The sequence below is a fragment of the Cetorhinus maximus genome, chromosome 8 (genome assembly GCF_964194155.1).
Source record: "Cetorhinus maximus chromosome 8, sCetMax3.hap1.1, whole genome shotgun sequence".
Classification (NCBI taxonomy): Eukaryota; Metazoa; Chordata; class Chondrichthyes; order Lamniformes; family Cetorhinidae; genus Cetorhinus; species Cetorhinus maximus.
In genome coordinates this window covers 65,977,835-66,004,067 of record NC_135886.1, presented here as the reverse complement: position 1 = coordinate 66,004,067, position 26,233 = coordinate 65,977,835, and the positions used below count along the sequence as shown (strand labels likewise).

The following is a 26,233-nucleotide window of genomic DNA, read 5'->3' as shown; positions in this document are numbered from 1 at the left end:
TGGCAGGGCATGTTGAGAGAGCAGTTAATAAAGGATATCGTATCTTCAGTTTTATTAATAGGGGCATTGAGTGCAAGAGTAAGGAGGCCATGTTTAACTTGTATAAGGCACTAGTTAGTCCTCATCTGGAGTACTGCATCCAGTTCTGGGTGCTATACTTGAGGAAGGATATGAAGGCATTGGAGAGAGTACAGAGATGATTCACAAGAATGATTCCAGAAGTAAAGAACGATAGCTTTGAGGATAGATTGGATAGGTTGGGACTGTTTTCCTTAGAGAAATGAAGGCTAAGATGAGACTTGATGGAGGTGTTCGATATCCTGAGGGGTATGGACATGGTAAATAGTAAAAAACTGTTCCCACTCAAGAGACCATCAAGAATTAGGGGGCACAGATTCAAAATAATTGGCAAAGGTGGTAAAAGTGATGTGAGGAAAAATCTTTTCATCCAGAGGGTGTTTGGAGCCTGGAACAAACTTCCTGAGAGGGTGGAGGGGGCAGGTTCAATCGAAGTATCCAAAAGGGAATTGGATTGCTATCTGAAAAGAATGTGCAAGTTTACGGGGATAAGGCAGGGGAGTGGGGCTAGGTAGAATGCAGTTTCAGAAAGCCAGTGCAGACTCGATGGGCTGAATAGCCATCTTCTGCACTGCAAAGATTCTGTGATTCAGAGAGGGGACAGGGACAGGAAAAGGTCCCAGTTAGATGATAGGGAGAGGAGCAGGGAAACTGACTCCAAACAGGAAAACTTCAAGTGAAGAGGGATCAGGAGAACCCCTCAAGATCCAAGAAGACAGCTGAAGGTTGATGACTCGATGCTGCAGGCCGTTGAGGCAAAGTACTCCTTTGGAGCTGGAGTATTCTGCTCAGCACAGCCAAAGGGCTGAAGTTGTGTTTCTGAGTTGGTGTTTGAGTGAAATACTTGTGAATCCAGAGGAATGGAATCTCTGAGGATGAGATTGAAACCCTGTGAGCTGGGCTGTTGTTGATGCCGTCCGAGTTGAAGCGGCTTTTGCAGCGTGTTCCCAAATTAGATCTTTGAAACTGAAGACTGAATCCCTCCTGAGAGACACAGAATCCGGAATTTTCTGCTCCCGTCTGCGGTGGGTGTCATAGCTCGTGGGAGCAGAAAATATCAGGAGGTTGCAAAAATCGGTTACAAGTCGTCATAAAACCAGTTTGTGATCATCCGCTCCGCCCGTCAATGGTGGGCTGTGTTCCCAGCACCACACGTCAAGGAGTTAATTTCAATATATTAGAATCTCATTATAAGCTCTGCTTGCCAGAATCATCCCCCCACATTGGGTCATGAACTCATGTTGGCGTGATTGCAGGCCCCTGTGTTTTACAACTGTACATAAGGGATGTGCACCTGATGACCTGCACTTCATTCGGGACTCCGAGGTTTGTTTGCCTACCTTACTTCAGGCAGCACTCACGGTCATCAGTGCCAGGCTTCACAGACAGCACCACATCACTTTTAGGGGGGCTCACTGGCAAGTCTCTACCTACCAGACCAGCAGTAGGGTTGGGGTGGCTTTTCAATGGCTCTAGGGCTAGGGCTTGCTTGGGGAAGGGGGAGAAGTGGCCTCAGGCAAGGGAAGAGGCTGCAGGACGAGGGCTGTACCAGGGAAGTGGGGTATCCCAGAATGTCTGTGTGCATGAAAGAGCACACATCTCCCTGAGCCTATATGCTGCCTCAGGGAGATCGCCTGGACTTTGAAAAATATTAAAAATAGAGAAAAAAAAATCCATTACATGTCCCCCTCATGTGACAATGTGACACATGAGTTGGGACATGTTCATAATTTACAGAATAACTTTATTAAAATTTTTAAAACCCTGCATGAAACGTCACCTCTCCACTGGATGAGGTTTTATGTTTTTTCTATTTGCCGCCGGGGCTCCTGGCCTGCCCGCAAACCTTAAGCTTGGACGGGCAGGTCCTTTAATTGGTTAAATGATCCTGTCAATGGCCTCAATTGGCCATTGACAGGTCGGTGGGCCCGCTGCTGATTTTGCTGCGCCCCCGCCTTCCTAAAAATTTAAATGGGGCAGGATGACGTCAGGGGTTCTGCTCGACGTCATGCCGCATCATTTTATGCATCGGCGAGCAGGCCCCACCCCCTGCTCGCCAACGGCAAAATTCTGCCCACTGGGGCAGTTCTGGGCTGCAAGCATTGACAACTGTGTGGGCAGCTGCAGTTTAGATATGGCACCTGGATTGAGGAAATGTTGAGCTAATGGCGTGGCGGGTGATTCAGAGTCTGCTCACCAGTGGCACGGCGTGTTTCCTGTGGCTGCATAATTAATAAGGCGGGAAGGGGACGATTCAGTGCAAAAAACCAGCCCTTGTGGCTGGCAGGAAAAATGTCTTTTCTCATGCCCGCCACCGCAATTAGTGCAATTCTGAGAGTTTCAAGGAGATTGGTTGACTCACAGTGTTACTGACATCTGGGTGCATTGTTGAGAAATCTATGCCTTGGTCGCATCTGCCATTTATTGTGTAGTGTGGTGCGTTCGACCATAATCTGCTTGTTAATTCACAGGTACGTCATATTAACCCTGAATATTAGAGAGCAAGATATATATTGTAAATTGTTTTATCTTCCTGAGTTTGAATAATAACATTTATCTTTGTTGTTCAAAACCCATGGATTCTTGTGACTTTATTTACTGCATGAGTGCCTTAAATCTCAAACTTTGTCTGCTTTAAACAAAAAGCTATTGGTCCCTAAGTGAATCTTACCAAAAACCTGGGGGCCTGGTCAAGGATCATAACATAAATTGGGGGCTCTTGCTGGCAAATCCAGAGACAAATACGCGTGCTGGTACTTGCTGAGGTTAAGGTTAATAAGATTTGCGCAATGAATTTAACTATATTGATTGAAAAGCAGAATGACTTTGTCAATTGCTACGACTTTTCGAGAGAGGGGTTATTTGGCCCTGAGTGAGTTGCAGCAATTGACCAAGGCTAGGTTAATTGCATTAGCAGAATAGTTAGAGTTAAAAGCAGGGGCTAAGGAAGCAGACATCATTGAGGTAATAGCACAGCATTTGGGATTAGAAGAAGAGATGGCTGATACAGATAGAACACAGCTTGCATTAGCTAGAATTCAGTTGTAGATGAAGCAGCTTGAGTTAGAAAGAGATAGAGAAAAGCAGAAACATGAGCTTGAACTCCAGAGAGAGAAGTTAGCAAAAGAGGAAAAAGAAAAATAGAGCGAAAGAAATGGAAATGTGAAAGCTTGAGTTTCAAAGAAAGAAAGAAATCAAACAGCTTGAATTGGCTAGAGAAAAACTTAGGTTATGGCATGGTAGGAAGTCTAGCAGTTCAGATGAGGAATCAAATCCCTCCCTGAGCTTTGATATAGCAAAGAGTCTTTGCCTATTGCCTAAATTCGCTAAAGACAGAGTTGAGAGACATTTTATCTCATTTGAAATGGTGGCTACAAATCTAAAGTAGCCAAAGGACAGATTGGGCAGGATTTTTAGGTTGGCAGGCAGGTACGAACTGCGGGTCCGGGATCAGCTGGGGAACAGCCGACTATGATCAGCCCCCAGCTGCGATTTCAAGCCGGCTGGCCAATTAACAGCCAGCATGAAGCAAGCACCGAGAGGCTCAGTGCTGCTGGGGTGGGGGTGGGGGGAGGGCGGGCGATGGTATCAGTGCGGGCATAGTTGAGCGCTGACAGAAAGCTCCCTGAAGGCACAGAGCTGCTCAGGGAGCTGAAGACCTGAAAAGCATTAAATAAAGTTTTTAAAATCAAGGAAAACAATGTCCAAGCATCACAGCCTGAACATATATATGATAAAAATGCTGTCCATAGATTTATATTTTTCCTTCATTTAATGACGGAAACCCCAGCCCACCCTTGGATGAGGTTTCATGAGGAATGCAAAGTCTGCCTGGCCGATTCGCTCATCTGCTAACCGTAAGGTTGGCCAGACTACAAGAAATTGGATACAATTGCACCTTTAATAGCCTTAATTGACCTCTTAATTGTCAGCGGGCACGCTTCCGACTTTTGCGCTCGACTGCCAACTGAAATATCGCGCGAGCACGGGATGACATCAGGACCCTCACCTGACGTCATCTCACACAATTTCGCGTCCGATTAGATCGGGCGCGTGCCTGCCCGATCAGCATAAAATTCTGCCCATTGATTCTTTTTGCAAAGTGATTTGTCTGGAAAGGCTATGGGTGTGTATTCTAGCCTTTTGGAAGGACAACCAATTTTTTTTAATTCATTTGCGGCATGTGGGCTCCGCTGGCTGGGCCAGCATTTATTACCCATCCCTAGCCACCCTTGAGAAGGTGGTGGTGAGCTGTCTTCTTGAACCACTGCAGTCCATGTGGTGTAGGTACACCCACAGTGCTGTTAGGGAGGGAGTTCCAGGATTTTGACCCAGCAACAGTGAAAGAACGGCGATATGTTTCCAAGTCAGGATGGTGAGTGACTTGGAGGGGAACTTCCAGGTGGTGGTGTTCCCATCTGTCTGCTGCCCTTGTCCTTCTAGATGGCAGTGGTCATGCATGTGGAAGGTGCTATCAAAGGAGCTTTGGTGAATTCCTGCAGTGCATCTTGTAGATGGTACACATTGCTGCTACTGTGCGTCGGTGGTGGAGGGAGTGAATGTTTATGGATGTGGTGTCAATCAAGCGGGCTACTTTCTCTTGGATTGTGCCAAGCTTCTTGAGTGGTAGTTATGAGGCAGTTAAAACTGAGGTCTTAATATTTTTGAGCTTTTCCCTGAAGCATATTGGTTGAAATTTTGGACATTAAATAAAAGACCAAATGAAATGTTTGTAGAATTTGCTAGTGAGAAAGAAATGTTATGGGACTGGTGGTTTTGATCCCTGAAGTTGGAACAAAATTTTAAGAATGTGAGGGAGTTAATGATACTTGAAGAACTTTGAAATAGTATTCGAACAGCTATTAGGTCACACCTGCAAGACTGTAAAGCTTCTAAGGTATGGGAAGCAGTGGTTCCAGCAGATAGGTACGATATATCACATAGGCAGTTAGAGGGGCGTAGATCTCCACTTATAAACTCACAGGGAAACTGGAGGAATAAAAAAGAGTCATGTTTTGGGCAGAAGCTGTACCAGTCAAGGGAAATGATAATATAGAGGATAAAAGTGACATTAATAAACCAGTATGCTTTTATTGCCATAAGATAGGGCATCTCAAAGCCCATTATTGGAAGCTGAACAGTAAACCGGTGACAGTAATAGGAACACTTAGGGAGTCTTCAGAAAGGACAGGGGTGTTAAAACAGTGGCACTGATGCAAGTGACAGGGGTTTCTACAGAGAAAGCTGCACCAGGAAGTGAAAGTTGTGAGAACCCCATTGCTACTCATGTTTATATCTTGGGAATAGATAGAACTAGAAAAGATTATAAGCTTATATTTGAAGGGGAAGCCACTACATTTTTGCCCAGGAAAGAGCCTAGCAAAGTTGTTACTCTGAGAGATACGGGTTCAGCTCAGAGCTTATTGTTCGCAAAGGATTTGGACCTCTCTTCAGAAAGTTAACTAAATCAGAATGTATTAAAAAGGCTGTTCGTGGGAAGGGTGTTCCTTAGCCATTACATAAAGTAAATTTAAATCATGCTCTGATGAAGGAGCATTGTGTGGTTGGAGTTGTTCCACAATTCCCTATTAGAAATGTTGACTTTATATCAGGCAATGATCTAGCAAACAGTATAGTTTTTCCACAATCTGGGATGGGGTGTCACAGTTCCGAAGTTGTTTCTGTGAATAAAAACTCCTTGCTCAGTTGTGATCCAGTTGAGCAAAGAACTGATCCAAGTAACAATACTGATGTATCCAACTCGATAATGGTCAGTTCGGAAGCAACAGAAGTGCCTGCAGAATTGAAGATTAAGAATTTTCAACAGAAAGGACTGAAACTATCATATGATCTGGAAGGGCCAATGACCATGGACACTGAATTGTAAGTGCTTACCAATGCTGAGACATAGAGCAAAATCGTCCCGGATTTGCACCAAGTGCGGTATCGGGTGGGTAAAATGACATTTTACTCGCTGGCTGCAATTGCAGCTTCTCACATCACATCATCCCAAACCCACTACATTAATAATGCATTCCCAGAAACATGCCGTTTCGATGGTGGATGGGCTCCGATTCACCCATCGCGCCATCACCTCGTCACTACATCACGCTGGGTGCCATATTTAAAGTACAGCCATGCACACACCTCTCAGTGCTTCCAGCCTAGGACTGCTGCAAATAAGACATGGCCTCGAAAGTCAAGAAGGCTGAAGTCCCCAGGTTTAGAGATGCATCCCTCGAGTGCCTTTTAGATGCTGTGGAGGCCCGCCGTGACGTCATCTACTCCTGCGATGGCCATACGAAGGACAGCAACATTATCACCCCAGCTTGGTAGACAATGGCAGTGGTGCTCAGTGCCAATGCTGCACAGTAGAGGTTGGCCATCCAATGCAGATAGAGGATGAATGATCTCATCTGTGCTGCCAGGGTAAGGCAACCATTTTATCAGTCCAAACTCACACACTCAAGCCCAGCACACATTCACTGACATCTCACTCAGTGCCAGCTCAAGGGACATCCCCACTCACTCTCTCACACATCCCCTCACATCGCCAGCTGGCCTTACTTCCTCTGGAGACTGCCTCCTCAGCCCTCAACATCTTGAGGCCACTTGTACAGATCAACTTGTGTCCCCAAACACACCCTGGGATTCCCCCCTTCCCCAGTGCAGCACTCTCCCTGCAGCCTCTTTCCTTACCTAAAGCCACTTCTTCCCCTCCCCAAAACAAGCCCTAGCCTGCAGCCGTACAAAGCCACCCCCGCCTTATGGCTGGTCTGGTAGGTAGAGACCTGCCCATGAGCCCCCCTAAAAGTGATGTTGTGCTGTCTGTGAAGCCTAGTGCTGATGACTGTGAGTGCTGACCGAAGCAAGGTAGGCAAACAAACCTTGGAACCCTCAGCGAAATGCAACCTGCCAGGTGCATGTCACTTATATGCAGTTGTGAAACACTTCGGCGGGCAATCATGCCGACGTGGGCGGACGATCCTATGTTAAAGGGAGGAGTTCGTCGGGCTAGCCTTATAATGATATGCTGAAGTATTACACTGAGGTTCCTAATGTCCGATGGCGGGAAATACGGCTCACCATCGACAGGTTGCGCTGACAATCGCAAACTGGTTTCACACCGTCGGGAAATTGATTGTTGGCCTTCTCGCCATATTGTCCACTCATGCCACCAAGCACACCCGGCACCAATGGACACGGAAAATTCTGCTCAAAGAGTACAGCAGCAAGAATCCAGTCAAGTGGACAGCTCACTAAAGATCATTTAAAACTCACAGAGGATTGGAATAATATGGCTGTTGAATTGCATGGAAGACTTGGAATGTTAAAAGGAAAGATAAAAATCTAGAGTTTTCCTTTATTCATTCATGGGATGTGGGCATTGTTGGAGAGCCCAGCATTGATTGCTCATCTCTGTGGGTGCTGGTGAGCTGCCTTCTTGAACCGCTGCAGTCCATGTGGTGTAGGTACACCCACAGTGCTGTCAGGGAGGGAGTTCCAGGATTTTGACCCAGTGACAGTGAAGGAACGTCGATATATTTCCAAGTCAGGATGGTGTGTGACTTGGAGGGGAACTTCAGGTGGTGGTGTTCCCACAAGTCTGCTGCCCTTGTCCTTCTAGATGGTAATGGTTTTGGAAGGTGCTGCCTAAGGAGCCTTGGTGAATTCCTGCTGTGCATCCTGTAGGTGGTACTCACTACTTCCACTGTGCATCAGTGGTGAAGGGAGTGGATGCTTAGGGTGATGGATGCGGGGGCAAATCAAGTGGGTGGCTTTGTCCTGGATGGCGTCAAACATCTTGAGTGTTGATGGAGATGCATTCATCCACCCAAGAGGAGAGTATTCCATCAGACTTCTGACTTGTGCCTTGTAGATGGTGGACAGGCCTTGGGGAGTCTGGAAGTGGGGTATTCAGCAGAGAATTGTCATCTCCGATCTGCTCTTGTAGCCACAGTATTTATATGGCTGGTCCAGTTCACTTTGGAGTGCTGTTAAGGGGGGAGTTCCAGGATTTTGACCCAGTGACAGTGAAGGAATGGCAATATATTTCCAAGTCAGGATGGAATGTGACTTGGAGGGGAACTTCCAGGCGGTGATGTTCCCATGTGTCTGTTGCCTTTGTCCTTCTAGATGGTAGCGGTCGTGGGTTTGGAATGTGCTGTAAAAGGAGCCTTGGAGAGTTTTTACAGTGCATCTCGTAGATGGTACACACTGCTGCCACTATGCATCAGTGGTGGAGGGAGTGAATGTTTGTGGATAGGGTGTCAATCAAGTGGGCTGCTTTGTCCTGGATGGTGTCCTTGGAGTGTTGTTGGAGCTGCACTCATCCAGGCTAGAGGAGAGTATTCCATCACACTCCTGACTTGCGCCTTGTAGATGATGGACAGGCTTTGGGGAGTCAGGAGGTGAGTTACTCTCTGCAGGATCCTGTGGCCTGCTTGTGTAGCCACAGTATTTATATGGCTAGTCCAGTTCAGTTTCTGGTCAATGGTAACTCCCAGGATGTTGATGGTGAGGCATTCACCGATGGTAATGCCATTGAATGTCATGGAGCAATGGTTAGATTCTAAAACAAAACAAAAACAGAATTACCTGGAAAAACTCAGCAAGTCTGGCAGCATCGGCGGAGAAGAAATCAGTCAACGTTTCGAGCCTTCATGGCCCTTCGGCAGAACTGCAGCATAGTTTCAACAAGGGAGAAATATAAATTGGTTTAAGGTGGGTGGGGGGGGGGGGGGGGGGGGGGTGGGGGTGGGGTGGGGAAGAGACACATTGAGGGTGTGGTGTGAGCAGATAATAATCAAAAGATGTCACAGACAAAAGGGTCAAAGAGGTGTTGAAGGTGGTGGTCTTTGTCTGAGAAAAGTGCTAATTAAGAATGGAAAACAGGATATTCAAAGTACAGCTCTAGTGGGGGTGGGGTGGAAAGACTAAAGGTTTTAGTTTTAGATTTAAAAATAATGGAAATAGGTGGGGAAAGAAGAATCTATATAAATTATTGAAAAAAAAGCGGGGGGGGAGGGGGGGGGAAAGAAACGGGGTGGGGATGGGGGGAGGGGGAGTTTAAGATCTAAAGTTGTTGAATTCAATATTCAGCCCAGAGGGCTGTAAAGTGCCTAGTCGGAAGATGAGGTGCTGTTCCTCCAGTTTGCGTTGGGCTTCACTGGAACAATGCAGCAAGCCAAGGACAGACATGTTGGCAAGAGAACAGGGTGGAGTGTTAAAATGGCAAGCGACAGGGAGGTTTGGGTCTTTCTTGCGGACAGACCGCAGGTGTTCCGCAAAACGGTCGCCCAGTTTGCGTTTGGTCTCTCCAATGTAGAGGAGACCGCATTGGGAGCAACGAATGCAGTAGACTAAGTTAGGGGAAATGCAAGTGAAATGCTGTTTCACTTGAAAGGAGTGTTTGGGCCCATGGACGGTGAGGAGAGAGGAAGTGAAGGGGCAGGTGTTGCATCTTCTGCGTGGGCATGGGGAGGTGCCATAAGTGGGGGTTGAGGAGTAGGGGGTGATGGAGGAGTGGACCAGGGTGTCCCGGAGGGAATGATCCCTACGGAATGCCGTCAAGGGGGGTGAAGGGAAGATGTGTTTGGTGGTGGCATCATGCTGGAGTTGGCGGAAATGGCGGAGGATGATCCTTTGAATGCGGAGGCTGGTGGGGTGATAAGTGAGGACAAGGGGGACCCTATCATGTTTCTGGGAAGGAGGAGAAGGCGTGAGGGAGGATGCGCGGGATATGGGCCGGACACGGTTGAGGGCCCTGTCAACGACCGTGGATGGAAAACCTCGGTTAAGGAAGAAGGAGGACATGTCAGAGGAGCTGTTTTTGAAGGTAGCGTCATCAGAACAGATGCGACGGAGGCGAAGGAACTGAGAGAATGGGATGGAGTCTTTACAGGAAGCGGGGTGTGAGGAGCTGTAGTCGAGGTAGCTGTGGGAGTCGGTCGGCTTGTAATGGATATTGGTGGACAGTCTATCATCAGAAATTGAGACAGAGAGGTCAAGGAAGGGAAGAGAAGTGTCAGAGATGGACCATGTGAAGATGATGGAGGGGTGGAAATTGGAAGCAAAATTAATAAATTTTTCCAGGTCCCGACGAGAGCATGAAGCAGCACCGAAGTAATCATCGATGTACCGGAGAAAGAGTTGTGGGAGGGGGCCGGAGTAGGACTGGAACAAGGAATGTTCCACATACCCCATAAAGAGACAGGCATAGCTGGGGCCCATGCGGGTACCCATAGCCACACCTTTTATTTGGAGGAAGTGAGAGGAGTTAAAGGAGAAATTGTTCAGTGTGAGAACAAGTTCAGCCAGACGGAGGAGAGTAGTGGTGGATGGGGATTGTTGGGGCCTCTGTTCAAGGAAGAAGCTAAGGGCCCCTCAGACCATCCTGGTGGGGGATGGAGGTGTAGAGGGATTGGACATCCATGGTGAAGAGGAAGCGGTTGGGGCCAGGGAACTGGAAATTGTTGATGTGACGTAAGGTGTCAGAGGAATCACGGATGTAGGTGGGAAGGGACTGGACAAGGGGAGAGAGAAGGGAGTCAAGATAACGAGAAATGAGTTCCGTGGGGCAGGAACAGGCTGACACGATCGGTCTGCCAGGACAGTTCTGTTTGTGGATTTTGGGTAGGAGGTAGAAGCGGGCCGTCCGAGGTTGGGCGACTATCAAGTTGGAAGCTGTGGGAGGAAGATCTCCAGAGGAGATGAGGTCAGTGACAGTCCTGGAAACAATGGCTTGATGTTCTGTGGTGGGGTCATGGTCCAGGGAGAGGTAGGAGGAAACGTCTGCAAGTTGACGCTCAGCCTCCGCGAGGTAGAGGTCAATGCGCCAGACAACAGTACCACCCTTGTCAGCGGGTTTGATGACAATGTTGGGGTTGGACCTGAGAGAACGGAGTGCAGTGAGTTCAGAGAGAGACAGATTAGAATGGGTGAGAGGAGCAGAGAAATTGAGAGGGCTAATGTCACGCCGACAGTTCTCAATGAAAAGATCAAGAGAAGGTAAGAAACCAGAGGGAGGAGTCCAGGTGGAGGGAGAATATTGGAGGTGGGTAAAAGGATCCGTTGAACGGGGAGAGGACTCCTGCCCAAAGAAGTGAGCACGGAGACGAAGACGGCGGAAGAAGAGTTCAGCATCATGCCGAGCCCGAAATTCATTGAGATGAGGGCGTAAGGGTATGAAACTAAGTCCTTTGCTGAGCACTGAACGTTCAGCATCGGAGAGGGGAAGGTCAGGGGGTATAGTGAATACGCGGCTGGGGCTGGGATTGGAAGATGGGGTGAGGACGGAGGGACAAGCAGGGGTGGAGGGTCCCAGATGGGTGTTGGAGTCGATGAGTTGTTGGAGCTTGCGTTCCTTAGCACTTGAGAGAAAGAGAAAAAGTTTCTTGTTGAGGCGACGGATGAGGCGAAGAATAAAATGAAACTGAGGGCACGCGCAGCTTTGAAAAAGGGTGCGACGGTGCTGCTGGAGGGAGAGGTCGAGTGTGTTCATATGGCGGTGCATGGCACTGAGTGTGGATCTCAGAATGCGACGTTAGATTCTCTTTTGTTGGAGAATGTCATTGCCTGGCCCTTGTGTGGTGCGAATGTTACTTGCCACTTCACTGTCGCTGGGTCAAAATCCTGGAACTCCCTTCTGAACAGCACTGTGGGTTTACCTACACCACATGGACTGCAGCAGTTCAAGGAGGCAGCTCACCACCACCTTCTCAAGGGCGACTAGGGATGGGCAATAAATGCTGGCCCAGTCAGCGATGCCCACATCCCATGAATGAATATAAAAAAACTATTTTGTCCAAGTTTGAATCAGGTCTGAAATGAGGTCAGAAGCTGAGTGGCCATGGCGGAACCCAAACTGAGCATCAGTGAGCAGGTTATTGCTGAGCATGTGCCGCTTAGTAGCAATGTTGATGACCCCTTCCATTACTTTACTGATGATGGAGAGTAGACCGATGGGGTGGTAATTGGCCGGGTTGGATTTGTCCTTCCTTTTGTATACAGGACGTCTGGGCAATTTTCCAGCATCCAATGTGTCAAGCTGTTTTGTGATGTCACGTGGAGTGAATCGAATTGGCTGAATACTGGTATCTGTGATGCTGGGGACCTCTGGAGGAGGCTGAGATGGATCATTTGCTCGGCACTTCTGACTGAAGATTGTTGCAAATGTTTCAGCCTTATCTTTTGCACCGAAGTGGACCCTGCTCCTGCAGTGAGTTATTTAATTGTCCACCACCATTCACGACTGGATGTGGCAGGGCTGCAGAGCTTAGATCTGATCCGTTGGTTGTGGAATCGCTTAGCTCTGTCTAGAGCATGCTGCTTATGCTGTTTGGCACACAAGTAATCCTGAGTTGTAGCTTCACCAGGTTGCCACCTCATTTTTAGGTATGCCTGGTGCGGCTTCTGGCATACCCTCCTGCACTCTTCATTGAACCAAGTTTGATCCCTGGGCTTGGTGGGAATGGTAGAGTGGGGGATATGCTGGGCCATGAGGTTGCAGGTTGTGACTGTATAACATTCTGCTGCTGCTGATGGCCCATAGCGCCTCAAGGATAAACAGTTTTGAGTTGCTAGACCTGTTTAAAACCTATCCCACTTAATACGGTAGTAGCGCCACACAACATGATGGAGGTTATCCTCAATGTGAAGATGGGACTGCACCTCCAGAAGGATTGTGGAGTGGTCACTCCTACCGATACTGTCATGGAGGTAGATTGGTGAGACTGAGATCAAGTATGTTTTCCCCACTTGTTAGTTCCCTCAACACCTGCTGCAGACCCAGTCTAGCAGCTATGTCCTTTAGGCTTCAGCCAGCTCGGTCAGTAGTGGTGTTACTGAGAACACTCTTTCTGATGGACATTGAAGTCATTCACCCAGAGTACATTCTGTGCCCTTGCGACCCTCAGTGCTTCCTCCAAGTGCTGTTCAACATGGAGGAGCACTGATTCATTAGCTGAAGCGGGACAGTACGTGGTAATCAGCAGGAGGTTTCCTTGCCCGTGTTTAACCTGATGCCATGAGATTTCTTTGGGTCCAGGGTCAATGTTGCGGACTCCCAGGGCAATTCCTTCCCCACTCTATACCACTGTGCCACCACCTCTGCTGGGTCTGTCTTGCCAGTGAGACAGGACATAGCCAGGGATGGTGATGGTGGCATCTGGGACATTGCCTGTAAGGTATGATTCTGTGAGGATGACCATGTCAGGCTGTTGCTTGACTAGTCTGTGAGACAGCTCTCCCAATTTTGGCAGAAGCCCCCCAATGTTAGTAAGGAGGAATTTGCAGGTGAGTTTGCTGTTGCATTTTCCAGTGCCTAAGTTGATGCCGAGTGGCCCGTCCGGTTTCATTCCCTATAGATTTCACAGCGGTTTGGTACAACTGAGTGAGTTGCTCGGCCATTTCAGAGTGAGGAAGCGGTTGCCATTACTTGAAATGAATTAAATAAAACCTATTTGGAATGGGATCAGGAGAAACTGTAAGATCTTAAAATGTTCACAGATCAAATCAAGCAGGGATAGCAAAACCTTTTGTGTGAACATAACAAGTATCTCAATAACATCCTTGAAACAGTTAAAAGAGGTTTCAGTTAGTGGAGAAATTAATTGTTGGTGCACTTTTTGGCCTTATTGTCTCGAAATGAGATTTCACCATGTTCGAGTACAGATGGGGTTACACCTGCAGCTGACAAAATGGATGGCAATTGGGCTGTGGAATTCAATGAAACATTCTTTGCTGAGTTAAAGAGTGGGCATAAGATAAAAAGCACAAGCCCTGAGTTGTGATTATTCTTTAATGTTTAAATCCTGCTAATCCTACTGATCACATGTACTGGCTTTTGTTTTGGTTCAGACTTAGTACCTTTATAATACAAGATGTGTAATTGTATAACCAAATGAAAAGGTTATCTGTAAAGCATATAATGAGCTGTTTATTAGAAGTTTATGATGTTAAGTACTTGTAAAGAAATTGTAAAGGCATTATAAAGAAACCTTCACTGTGGTGAAGCTTTCTTTCTTCCTAGAGAACAGGTGTTATTAAAACTGAACTTTAGAGTGGAGGTCAAGCACTTCAACTCCTGATGGACTTACTAGCATTTGCACATGCATAGACTGGGAGTGGGCTGCACATACACAAATTGGCATTTTTACGTTCTTTGGGTCCATCAAAACCTGGATCAAGTGACCGAGAGCGCAGTGCCATAGAGAAGAAGAGTTCCAGGCAGGGTATAGAGCATGTGGACAGGGAGATGTCCCAAAAGGAGAGGGAATAGGGAGAGGTCCCAAAAGAAGACACCCAGGGAGGGGCCAGGAGCACAGAAAGGTCCCAGTTCAGTTAAAAAGAAAGGAACAGACAAACAGGTTCCAAACAGGAAAAGGGCTGTGGGGTGCAGATTTTGAGTGAAGAGAGCTCAGGAGAAGCTCTGAAGATCCAAGAAGGCAGTCGAAGATTGATGAGTCCATGCTGAAGGCCACTGGGGCAAAGTTACACCTTTGGAGCAGTAGTATTCTGCTCAGCATGGCTAAAGAGCTGAAGTTGTGCTTGTGAGTTGGAGTTTGAGTGATTACTCAGGATTCCAGGGGAACAGAATCTTGGGAGATGAGATTGAAACCCTGCGAGGTGGGCCATTGTTGATGCTATCCAAGTTGGAGTGACTTTCAGAGAGAATTCCCAAATTAAACCTTTGAAGGCTTAGACTGGAATTATTCGTGAGAGAGACAGTTTCAGTGAGAATGGTTGACTCAGTGTTACTGACATCTGTGTGGGTTGCTGGGTTATCCCTGGACTCTGTCTTGGTCACATCTGTCATTTATTGTGTGGTGTAATATGTTCGACCAAAGTTTGCTTGTTAATTCACATGTACCTCATACTTACTCTAAATGTTAGTGTATAAGGTAGATCTGATAAATTATTTTATCTTTCTGACTTTGTATATTAAAGTTTATTTTTGTTTTTTTTCAAATCCTAGGGAATCTTGTGGTTTTATTCACAGAGCAAGTGTCTTAAATCTCAAACTTTGTCTACTTTAAATAAAACATTATTGGTCCTAATTGAATCTTACCAAAAACTTGAGGGTCTGGTCAAGGATCATAACAATGTACAGGACTGGTCATAATGTCTAAATCCATAGATGTATTTGGCCCTAGTGAGATGACATCTGGAGTACTGAAGGCAATTTTGGTCGTCTTATTTCAAAAAGGTCATTCCATTAGTGAATGGGTCTGGAGAAGAGCTACACAGTTGATTCCAAAACTTGAAAGAATAAGGAAAAATCAAGCAGACAAGTTAGAATTGGGTATTTTGTAAATGAGTACCAGTGTAATTTTCTCAAATCCCTTTAATCCCTTATTTTGAATGTTAGAGTGTTATGATTTTCCCATGTAACATTTTCTAATTTTCCATTTAATTTAAGGCTGGGATTTACTGGTTAAATGTAGTGGATCATTTCTGTGCTGGATGGGTTCTCATTATAATAGCTCTGTTGGAGCTCATCGGCCTAAACTGGATCTATGGTAAGTAAAACAGGAAAAAAGCTGAAACAAAATAAAGGAATTATGTTTAAAGATATTTTGGTGGACCTTCAGGTTTCTTTCAAAAATCAAGTTAATTGAATTGGGTGATGTGGTGTAGATAGTTCTTCAAATCTGAGAATGATGAGAATTCAAATCCTCCCCTTAATTATCAAAGACATTTCCCCATTTGGTTCCAAAAGCCAATATGAGACAGACAGTGCCTTCAGCATCCTTCACTCATGATTCCCTTGTTCTTGCTGGGTTACAGCTGTTTATCGTTGGGGTAAATTTTGCTGCAGCCATTTTCCTGCTAATTGCTGATGGGGATGTTGTTCAAACATCTTCACCCTGAGTTGTGTAACTGTTAACCATCTCGACTCAGTCAATTACCAGTTTCTACCAACTCTCAAGGCAGATGGAACAACAGGACTGGTCCAGCCTCAGTGTGTTCATGATGTTTCTTCCTGACCTCCTGGGATCCATTTGCTATTCTTCAACTCCTGACAAGAGACTCCCTTGGATTGTCCATCCTCCCCATTCTGATAACAGGGGCCTATTCACCTTGGCAGAGAGCTGAAACATAAGCCTTCCCTTAGAGTGAGTTCTTTGGGATTTGTACAAACATTTTACTTTCACAGGTTATCAGGTTGGTGATGGGGAACAATTCACTCATCCTGTGTGAAATTCTGAGTGATCCCTTCACTGATTTAATGATAGTGACACCCAGTACGAGATGAACTTATACAGTAAACAAGCTGCCCTGAAGACTGGACAAACCAAATGATTGTGTCTCTGCTTTCTTGTTGTTCACAGGGGTAAACAGATTCATCAAGGACATTGAGATGATGATTGGGGAAAGGAATTGGCTCTTCTGGCTGTGGTGGAGAGCGTGTTGGATTTTTATCTCTCCGTGTTTGCTGGCAGTAAGGAGATGTTGCATCTTTTAGTGACTTTAACTGAAAATAATCAAACTGCAGACAATCTCTCGTTTAGCATTTGACCTGGCTTTATGCACTTATTTCATTCAGGCAGTCTTAATATGGTCATTAGCAACATTCACCCCACCAACATATGGACCTGTTGAATACCCTGTCTGGGCAACAGCACTTGGCTGGTGTATGATAATCTTCTGTATTATGTGGATCCCCATTATTGCCATTGTGAGAGTTGTCAAAGCTGAGGGCTCCACCTTGTGCCAGGTAAGGAAACACCTTGATATCTTTTAAAGAGTAAGAAACAGAGGAGACAAAATTGGGCTCTGGAACAGCAGTAGTTTAAGCACAAGCAATGTCACTTTAAAGCCAGAATGTCCTTATTGTGCTACTTCTGCTCACTTTCAGTTTGACCCGCAATGAATGTCATCTTGGTAAAGGCAGTAATGCAGGCGTGATGCATATGTACTGGAAGTTGCACGTGGGGAGATTCCAGTGAGGATTAATTTAGAATGTTAAATAGAATGAACCATTCATGCTGTTTGGTGATATGGACAAGGCTCACAAACATAATTTAGGGTCAGAGTAGGGAAAATGGTAACAGGAAGAAATTAAAGGCTCTTTATCTGAATGCTCATAGCATTCATAACAAGATAGATGAATTGATGGCGTAAATAGAAATAAATAGTTAGATAGATAGCTGATTGGTTTATTGAAATATCTTCATGGCGGCAGGTGCTGAATTGTGATGATGATATGAATACAACAAGCCACCATAATTCATAACATAGTTACAATCATTAAAACAAAGATAAATTAAAATTAAAATAAAGTATAAAATAATAATAGGATTGCACAATTATGAACATTTCAGTATACAAATAATTGCAAAATATTGCAAAATGCATATCTCCTTAATTTACAGAATAAAAGTGAAAGGTCTACTGCATTCTGCATTTGTAATGAAGTCCAGGGATCGTATATTATCAGGTTGAATTTGTTAAATTCTCATTAATCTATATACTATTTATGAATTTACTAAGTAGGGGATTGGGCTATATCATAATCAATCCATCCTATATCTTATTTGTGGTGTCTTTTCTCCTTAATTCTATTGCACATTCACTTTGTGTGGTTGTGGCAAGAGTTAGTGGCAATGGGATGCGGGATTCAAGAATTTTCAAGCAAAGCCCAGGCAAAGCATTTGCTGCCTGTCAGCAAGGAACACATTTTCAGTTGCTTGATTGTGCCAAAGTAGCTTTGGTTCACGTTAGGTAGGATCAATTTCAGTACTCATTTCCAAACACTTTTGAGCTTGTTCACATTCCCTTTGCTAAGTCCAGCATTCAAAACCAGTCCTGTGTATTCATCAGTGGATCTTATGTAACTATTAAACACAGTGAATAAGTCAGTTTGAGATACATTGTGATGCTTGAGAAGATGTAGATGTGAAGTCTTCCATTCACTCTCTTAAGCATTTCATGCACTTGTTAATCCGATTTTGGATCACATGGAATGCACATTCACAACAGTTTAATAGCTGCTTGTTGCACAATCTCAGCATCATCTAAATTGATGAGACAGATCAGAAGGGTTGTACATGAAATACTGATCTGGTAGTCATTACAGATATGACAATGCAAGGTGATCCAGGCTAAAACCTACTTGAAATTTCAGAGAAACAGGTAGAAAGCACCAGGAAGTGGGGTAGCTCTGTTAACAAAGGATGAGCTCAGTACAGTAGTTAGAAATAAACTTGACTCACAAGATCAAGATGCAGAATTAGTTTGTCTGGAGGTGAAAAATAGCAAGGGAAATCAGTCACTAGTGGGAGTAGACTATAGGCCCCCTAATAGTAGACATACTGCTGGACAGATTATAAATCAAGAAACATTGGAGGCTTGCAAGAAAGGTATTGCAATAATTGTGGACAACTTTAATCTTCATATAGATTAAACAAAACAAATTGGTAAAGGTAGCTTTGAGGATAAGTTTATAGAGTGCACTTGGGACAGTTTCTCAGAACAAGTTGTGGAACCAACTAGTGTACAGGCTATTTAGATCTGGCAATGGCTTGCATCCTGGGGTCTTAAAATAAGTGGGTGCAGAGATAGTGGATGCATTGGTTGTAATCTTCCAAAATTCCCTTGAAAGGTTCCAGCAGATTGGATAACCACAGTTATAACCCTGTTCAAGAAAGGAGGAAACAGAAAACAGGAAACTATAGGCCAGTTAACCTAACATCTGTCATTGGGAAATGTTGGATTCCAATATTATAGAAGTTGCAGCAGGACCTTTTAAAAAATTATAATGTAACCAAAGAGAGTCAATATGGTTTTATGAAAGGGAAAATTCATACGACAAATTTGCTAGAATTTTCCAAGGATGCAACAAGCAAGGTGTAAAAGGGAAATCAGTCGATGCATTGTATTTGGATTTCCAAAAGACATTCAAAAAGGTACCACATAGAAGGTTACTGTACAAGATAAGAGCCCATGGGGCTAATATATTAGCATGAATAAAGAGCTGGCTAACAGAAAACAGAGAGCCAGGATAAATGGATCATTTTCAGTTTGGCAAACTGTGACTGGTGGAGTGCCACATGTGCTGGATCCTCAACTATTTACAATCTATATTAATGGCTTGGGTGAAAGGGCTGATTGTAGTGTAGCCAAATTTGCTAATAATACAAAGATAGGTGGAAAGGCATGTTGTGAGGAGAACACAAAGGGTGGAATCTAATCAAGCCCTGTGGGGCAGGCCCGGAAAATCATGTGGGAGGTTGTCTGTCCGTCTCCCAGCAGGAAAACTTACCTGCATTTAGTTGGCGGAGGAAGGGCCGACACAGGCAACTCACCTACTAGTGATGGAATGATAATTAGGCTCATTAGTGAGCCTCTAAAATGTAATTATTTTTGAGCTCACCATGATTTAATTGTGGTTCAGCAATTTAACATTTAATCGTGTAGGTCTCCCTTGCCTCCAGAAAGCCACCCAGTGAAAGCTGGTAGTTTTTAAGTGGCTTGCCTGACCTTTTGTGATTGTGGAGCTAACTTTCAATAGAGGGTGTTCCAGGGCAGACCTTGTATTGAGGGAACAATATGGTGTGTCTAAGTGTCCTTGTGTGTTTGTGGGTACTATGGTAAGGTGCAATCCCAGCATCCACACATGATTTGGGGCAGACTGCTGATCTGCATGCACTGTGGCCTTTGATAATTGTGGTGGGTGTCCTCTGGCATAGCCAGGCCAGGGCAACTAAGGGCACCAGTGCAGGAGCCTCCTCTTTGTCTACAGTAATTGGAGGAACTCACAGAGGGATATGCTTGCTTTGGAAACAGTTCAGAAAAGGCTCACTTGACCTGGAGTGAAGGGCTTGTCTTATGAGGAAAGGTTGAGCAGGCTGGGTCTATAGTCATTGGAATTTAGAAGAATGAGAGGTGATCCGATTGAAACAAAGGTCATGCCCTTTGAAGGCATGTCCCATTCAAACTTCAAACATGGAGTCAGATCATATATAATTTTTCAGAACTTTGTCATTTAAAAATGGATACTGACAAAACTGTTTAAGGTGGCTGCCGAGGTCAGGTGACTTTGCAATTTCAGCCTCAAACTTTCCAGAAATTTCCTTCTAGAATAATCAAGGGTGGGGGCTCACCTTTGAATGGACACACCCAGATTAATACTATCTGAGGAATTTACACTTGCTATTGTTTGGGGATATACCTAAAATACAAGTCCAGCCTCCATGGCCTGAATTTTTGTGCAGGCGGAGAGGCTCTCCACCTTAGTGAAAATGGCAGAAGATCATGAGTCTGGAAGTTCTTACCCTGAACCCGGCCCACACCATTTTTGCATGGGGGGTGGAACGGCGGTGTGTTCTAAATTGCATATCCGTGGTTCATGGAGGCAATTTCACATGTTAAAGCATAGTTGCCTCAGTTAGATCTGATTTTGGCCTCTGTGATGTCTAAAACATGACTTGTGCACTTTAGACTTGGTAGGAGAATGTCTAACACTTCCAGAGTTCGCTGGAGAGGTAGGTGTCCTGGGACACCTTTGAGAGAGGTCAGGTGCCTTTTAGGAGAGGTAGGTGCCCTTTTGGATTGTGTAAAGTAGACATGAATATGCATAAAATGAGCTTAGATTCACTCAAACTGCCAAGATCATTGGAACTATCAAGAAAGCTATCAAGATAGCTGTCGAGAGAGCCGTCTAGCTGTCAAGGGATTTAAATCTCCTTTCCTTTAAATATTTGAAAAAAAAACTATCTGCAGTGTTAAAAAAATCAGTGTTTGCTATGTTACACAGTATGTTGATTTAAGCCTTAGGGCTACAATTATAGGATTAGTGCTACATGACAGATTTTACAACCTATCATTATCACAGTGGTGTACTTGTCAGTTCACAGTTTGTTTGATATTTCCAAGTGGTTTTAAATTCTTTGAAGGGTGACTATGAATACAAATAATTGTTTTTAAAAGGGAATAGAGCAAGCTAAATGTAGTGAATGAGTTTTTATCAATGACAGTGTTTTATTTGAAATTGTGAATTGATCAATAGACACTTAAGAATCGTATTTAATCTTAGCACTGTTCCTTTGGTCTGCCCATGGTGGATACTGGGTGAGTTGGCATGGTATGTGCAAGGGCAAAGCATGGTGGATGGGATCATGAGTTATCAGGAATTAGCACTAATTTTTCATAGTGGCGATAAAGAGCCGTGGGAGGGTGGGGGGGGGAAGGTGGGAGGGCAGATGTTGCCATCGAGGTATGAGGGACAAGGGTGGAGGATCATGGGGGAAATAGTTTGGCAGGGTATGAGGGACCATCAATTGTGGGAGCAGTAATAGTTTGGCAAGGAATTTATGAGGGGCCATGGGGTAGTGGGTGAGGGAGATCAGGTGGCGTGGGTAGGCATGGATGGGGTACAGGGAGTATGTGAGGGTGTGAGGGGTGAGGGCTGCTTTTGTTTTAATCATTCTTTCATATCTTTGGCAAAGTGCCAGAGCACCAGACCACCTCTACCCCCAGCAGCCTGTGATTTCTTTCCAGGGTAAACCTCCATGATTCCCATTTTCACTTTCCACCCACTCCAGCACCCCCAGGTCAAAAATCCAAACTTTCGGAGCACTTTTCTCTAGGTCCGGTTTGCGGAGCTGGGAATTGTCCTGACTGTGTGCTCCCGACCCAGGATTGAAAACTAAGGCCCATGTCTTTGAGTTGAAACCTGAACAGTGAGAGCTGGGCAAAAACCAATTCATCCTGAGCAAGTGTGAAGAACGTATCCATTATCTTCATTGCAAAGTAATAGCTTTCAGTGAAGCTATCCATGGTGGAAAATACCAGTTTTGGTCGTGTGCGTGAAAACAGCTGGAAATAATGAGCCTTTATTAGAAGACCCAGAAAGGCCTGGCCAGTCTGCAGCAAACACCAAAAGTGACAGGAGCTTCAGGCTGTGTCCTTTTTACCTGGAGGCTGTAGATCTTAAAAGAGCCACCCAGCCTGATTCCAAAACTCCAAGTGCATCTGTAAAGAAATTGGACCTCCTGGTATGAAAACCACAAGAGCCTAACTTGGTGACCTGCTGAACATTCATCTCTTCAAAGGAATCCTGCAATAATCCTGACTTCTGACTTCAGCTATTTGAAATCATCTGAACTACAATTCAACAGTAGAAAAAGACTTCATTCTTTATTGGGCCTGTAGCAACAGTTCTTCTACCATGAGCCCAACACATGAACTATTCTTTTGGTTTCCATCTTGTAAAAGTGTACTATTTTCTTTAACTTGTTATGACTGGTCCCCGATTGAGGTCCCCCAATTTGATATGATCCCGGACAAGATACCCCAAAATGCCAATTTCCCGAATGGGACCCCAATTTTGTTATGCTCCCTGGTGACGAGGAATGAGCTAGCTTCCCTCCTTTATTCAATCCTCTCGTCTGGTCGCAACAAGGTTAATTTACAAGGGATCCCTTCCCCCATGGATACCTTTTCCCAGTCCAAATGTATTTAGGTTTTAGAAGGAGCCAATGTAATCAGGCTTTCTTGAGTCAAAGAAAGAGCAAGTTTATTAGTTCCTAACAACCCGAGAACAAATATTAAAAACACAACACACAAACACAGATCAGAAATGAGAATTGAGCCCAGAAATAAAGGTAAAAAAAATACAAATCAGTCCTTTGGTTGATTAGGTCTCATTTATGTCACATTCTGAGATAAAACTCAACAGATGGTGGTTTTGTATGTTTTGCTGAGATGTGGCAATCAGTCTCCATTGTTTCCAAAAATGCAGGAGATTAAAGTTCAGTTATTTGCATTTCATCTCTTCCTTTTACCTTTTCAGGTGCAACATTCCAAGTTTTCTCTGGACTAGTCAGTCAAGTATAGTCCACATAAGAATTTTCCAGAAAGTGCTTACTTTATATTCTCAGCCATCTTTTGCTTGTATGTATTTAAAAAAAAACACATCTTCCTTAAAAGTGCAATATGCCTATAAGTAATTTGGTGCTGTAACCCACTGTCATGACAAACTGTACCTTTCTGTACCAACTGTACCTCGTGAGAATGATTGACATCGTGTTTAGACTTTCGTGTTGAATGCATGCATAAATAATCATCTTTATTTAAATTTACAAAAGTTTTTTGCTGCTTCTTTTAATTTACTACGTGCTAAAGAGGCTTAGAAACACACATCTATCTTTAAATTGGGGGTTTCAGTTTCACATGGTCCATCTCCAACACTTCCCTTCCTTGACCTCTCTGTCTCAATTTCTGGTGATAGACTGCCCACGAATATTCATTACAAGCCCACCGACTCCCACAGCTACCTCGACTACAGCTCCTCACACCCTGCTTCCTGTAAGGACTCCATCCCATTCTCCCAGTTCCTTTGCCTCCGTTGTATCTGTTCCGGTGATACCACTTTCCAAAACAGTTCTTCTGACATGTTCTTCTTCCTTAACCGAGGTTTCCCACCCATGGTGATTGACAGGGCCGTTATCCGACCCATCTCCTGCGCCTCTGCCCTCACACTTTCCTCTCCCTCCCAGAACCATGATAGAGTCTCCCTTGTCCTCACTTTTCACCCCACCAGCCTCCGCATTCAAAGAATCATCCTCCGCCATTTCTGCCAACACCAGCATGATGCCACCACCAAACACCTTCCCTTCACCCCCCCGTCGGCATTCCATAGGGACTGTTTCCTCCGGGACACCCTGATCCACTCCTCCATCACCCCCAACACCTCATCCCCCTCCCACGGCACCTTCCCATGCAATCACAGAAGGTGCAACACCTGACCTTTACTTTCTCCCTCCTCACTGTCCAAGGGCCCAAACACTCCTTTAAATTCCCCCAATTTAGTCTACTGCATTCACTGCTCCCAATGCGGTCTCTTCTACATTGGAGAGACCAAACGCAGACTAGGTGACCGCTTTGCGGAACATCTTCAGTCTGTCCGCAAGCATAACCCAGACCTTCCTGTCGCTTGCCATTTCAACACACCATCCTGTTCTCATGCCCACATGTCTGTCCTTGGCCTGCTGTAATGTTCCAGTGAAGCTCAACGTGAACTGGAGGAACAGCACCTCATCTTCTGATTAAGCACTTTACAGCCTTCCGGACTTAGCATTGAGTTCAACAACTTCAGACCATGAACTCTGTCCTCCATCCCCACCCCTTTTCAATGCCCCTTTATTCCATATTCATTTTTAATTTTTATTAATTTTATTTATTTGTTCCCACTTATTTTCATTGTCATTTTTAAAATTTATTTCCATCGTCATCCACTGTTTTATCCCCAACTTTTAGCCTATTTCCGATCTTTTTTCCCACCACCGTCCCCTCCCCCCCATTAGGGCCGTCTGTCACTTTCCAGAGTGCTTACCCTGGTCCAGCCATTATCACATTCTGCTTTCTTAATATCACCATTAGCATCTCATTTAGCCAAAACCACCACCATTACAACTCTTTGACCTTTTCTTTATGACATCTTTTGCAAGCTCTCCTTTGGCTCCACCTATCACTGGTCTTCTATCCAGCTTCCCTAGTTCCACCCCCCTTAATCAGTATATATTTCACGACATTCCTACCTCCCTTTAATTCTGAAGAGACATACGAAGTCAAAACGTTAACTCTGTCTCTCTCTCCACTGATGCTGTCAGACTTGCTGAGTTTTTCCATTTTTTGTTTTTGTTTCAAATTTCCAGCATCCGCAGTATTTTGCCTTTATTTTAATAGCCAATCAAATTGGCTGGCAGCTAAATTGGGACCTCCACCCAAGTGAGGGGCAGAAATCCCATCTCCAACCAATTAACGCTCCATGGAACATTAAATGGCTCTGGGCAGCCGTGAACTGTGGGGATGCATTCCCACTGACCCTTCGGCTGATGAGTTGGGAAACTCTGTGATTTGAAAAATTCAGCCCAATATCTTTGTAAACTCTAGACAGTGCATTACTGGGGCTGGTCCCTATCTTTCACCTGACTTATTCCTGTGCTTATCCAAAACTCTGCTGCCCATGGCTTCAATCGCACCAAGTCTTGGTCAACCATCATCTCTGTCCTCACTGACAAACCTGGGTTCCCAATTGAGCAACATCTCATTTTTAAAATCTTCATTCTTGTATCAAATCCTTCTATGGATCCACCCCTCCCTATCTCTGTAACCTCCTCCAACTGTGTAAACCATCAAGATATCTGCACTCCTTCAGTTTATGCAGCCCTAATTGTAATCGCTCCTCAATTGGTGGCTGTGCTTTCAGCTGGCCTGGGCTTTCCTTTATTTATTCCTTCCTGGGATTCCTTCTTAAACCCCTTTACCTCACTATCTCTCTCACATTTAAGATGTAATGAGCAGCAGTAAAGTATTTCCACTAATGGTTATTTAGATGTAATACACATTTTTCAGTGTATCTCATTGCCAGTATACTGCCTGAGAAATTAGGGGTGAGCATAATCTCTGTGATAAACATACAGGTGAAATACTTTTCAGTATAATATGAATTATGTGTTGGAACAATCTGCAGGATAACCTGAATAGGAATAGGGTTTTATTCCAGTTGGAAGTTAATGGTGAGTAAAAATCCATCAGAAATGATTAAACATTTTGTCTTTATTTTCACAGAAAATTTCTGCCGCTTGCACATCAGCTCCTGATTGGGGTCCGTACTTGGAACAACACAGAGGGAAAAGATATGGAAAGAGGCCTGATTCTACACAAGCCTCCAACCAAGTGAAACTTCTGGCCATTCCTGAGGTGTGAAGATTTAAGACAAAATTTTTGTTCAATTTCTAAACAGTGGCCCTGAAAATCCACTGCTGTTCTGGTATACTCTCACTATAACTTCCATGAGAGATCTCCAGAACAGTCAACAACTCCACTGGAGGCGTGCCTGCCCACTCCTGTTCCTGCACTCCCCCCAACAGGGGGAAAATTTTTCCCAAGAATCCCTCATTCTAATTTAGAAGAATTTTTTCATAATCTGTCGAAATCTGTGCCATAATCTGTAACACTGCACTGTGCACGGTAAGTTGTGTGCTTTAATTAAATTAGAACAAGCTCAAACAGGTCTCAAGAGCATCAGTGTTGAACTATGAAACTTAAATTGTCTTATTAATATTTTCCATCTAACAGTGTGCCATATAATGGTAACTGCCAGTGTAAACATGGCACCTGCATGTTGGTGAAGAGCTACCCAAAT

General features: G+C 44.7%; 1 protein-coding gene across 1 annotated transcript in view; it reads left to right on the top strand.

Annotated features, from left to right (window-relative positions):
• Positions 1 to 25,948, top strand: part of LOC144683695 (sodium- and chloride-dependent neutral and basic amino acid transporter B(0+)-like) — a 125,452-nt gene extending 99,504 nt beyond the window's left edge. The window contains exons 11-14 of the mRNA XM_078546971.1: positions 15,500 to 15,599; positions 16,413 to 16,522; positions 16,628 to 16,798; positions 25,657 to 25,948. Of these exons, the coding sequence (XP_078403097.1) occupies positions 15,500 to 15,599; positions 16,413 to 16,522; positions 16,628 to 16,798; positions 25,657 to 25,794 (519 nt within the window). The 3' untranslated portion in view covers positions 25,795 to 25,948. The remainder of the gene's footprint in view (positions 1 to 15,499; positions 15,600 to 16,412; positions 16,523 to 16,627; positions 16,799 to 25,656) is intronic.
• The last annotated feature ends 285 nt before the right edge of the window (positions 25,949 to 26,233 follow it).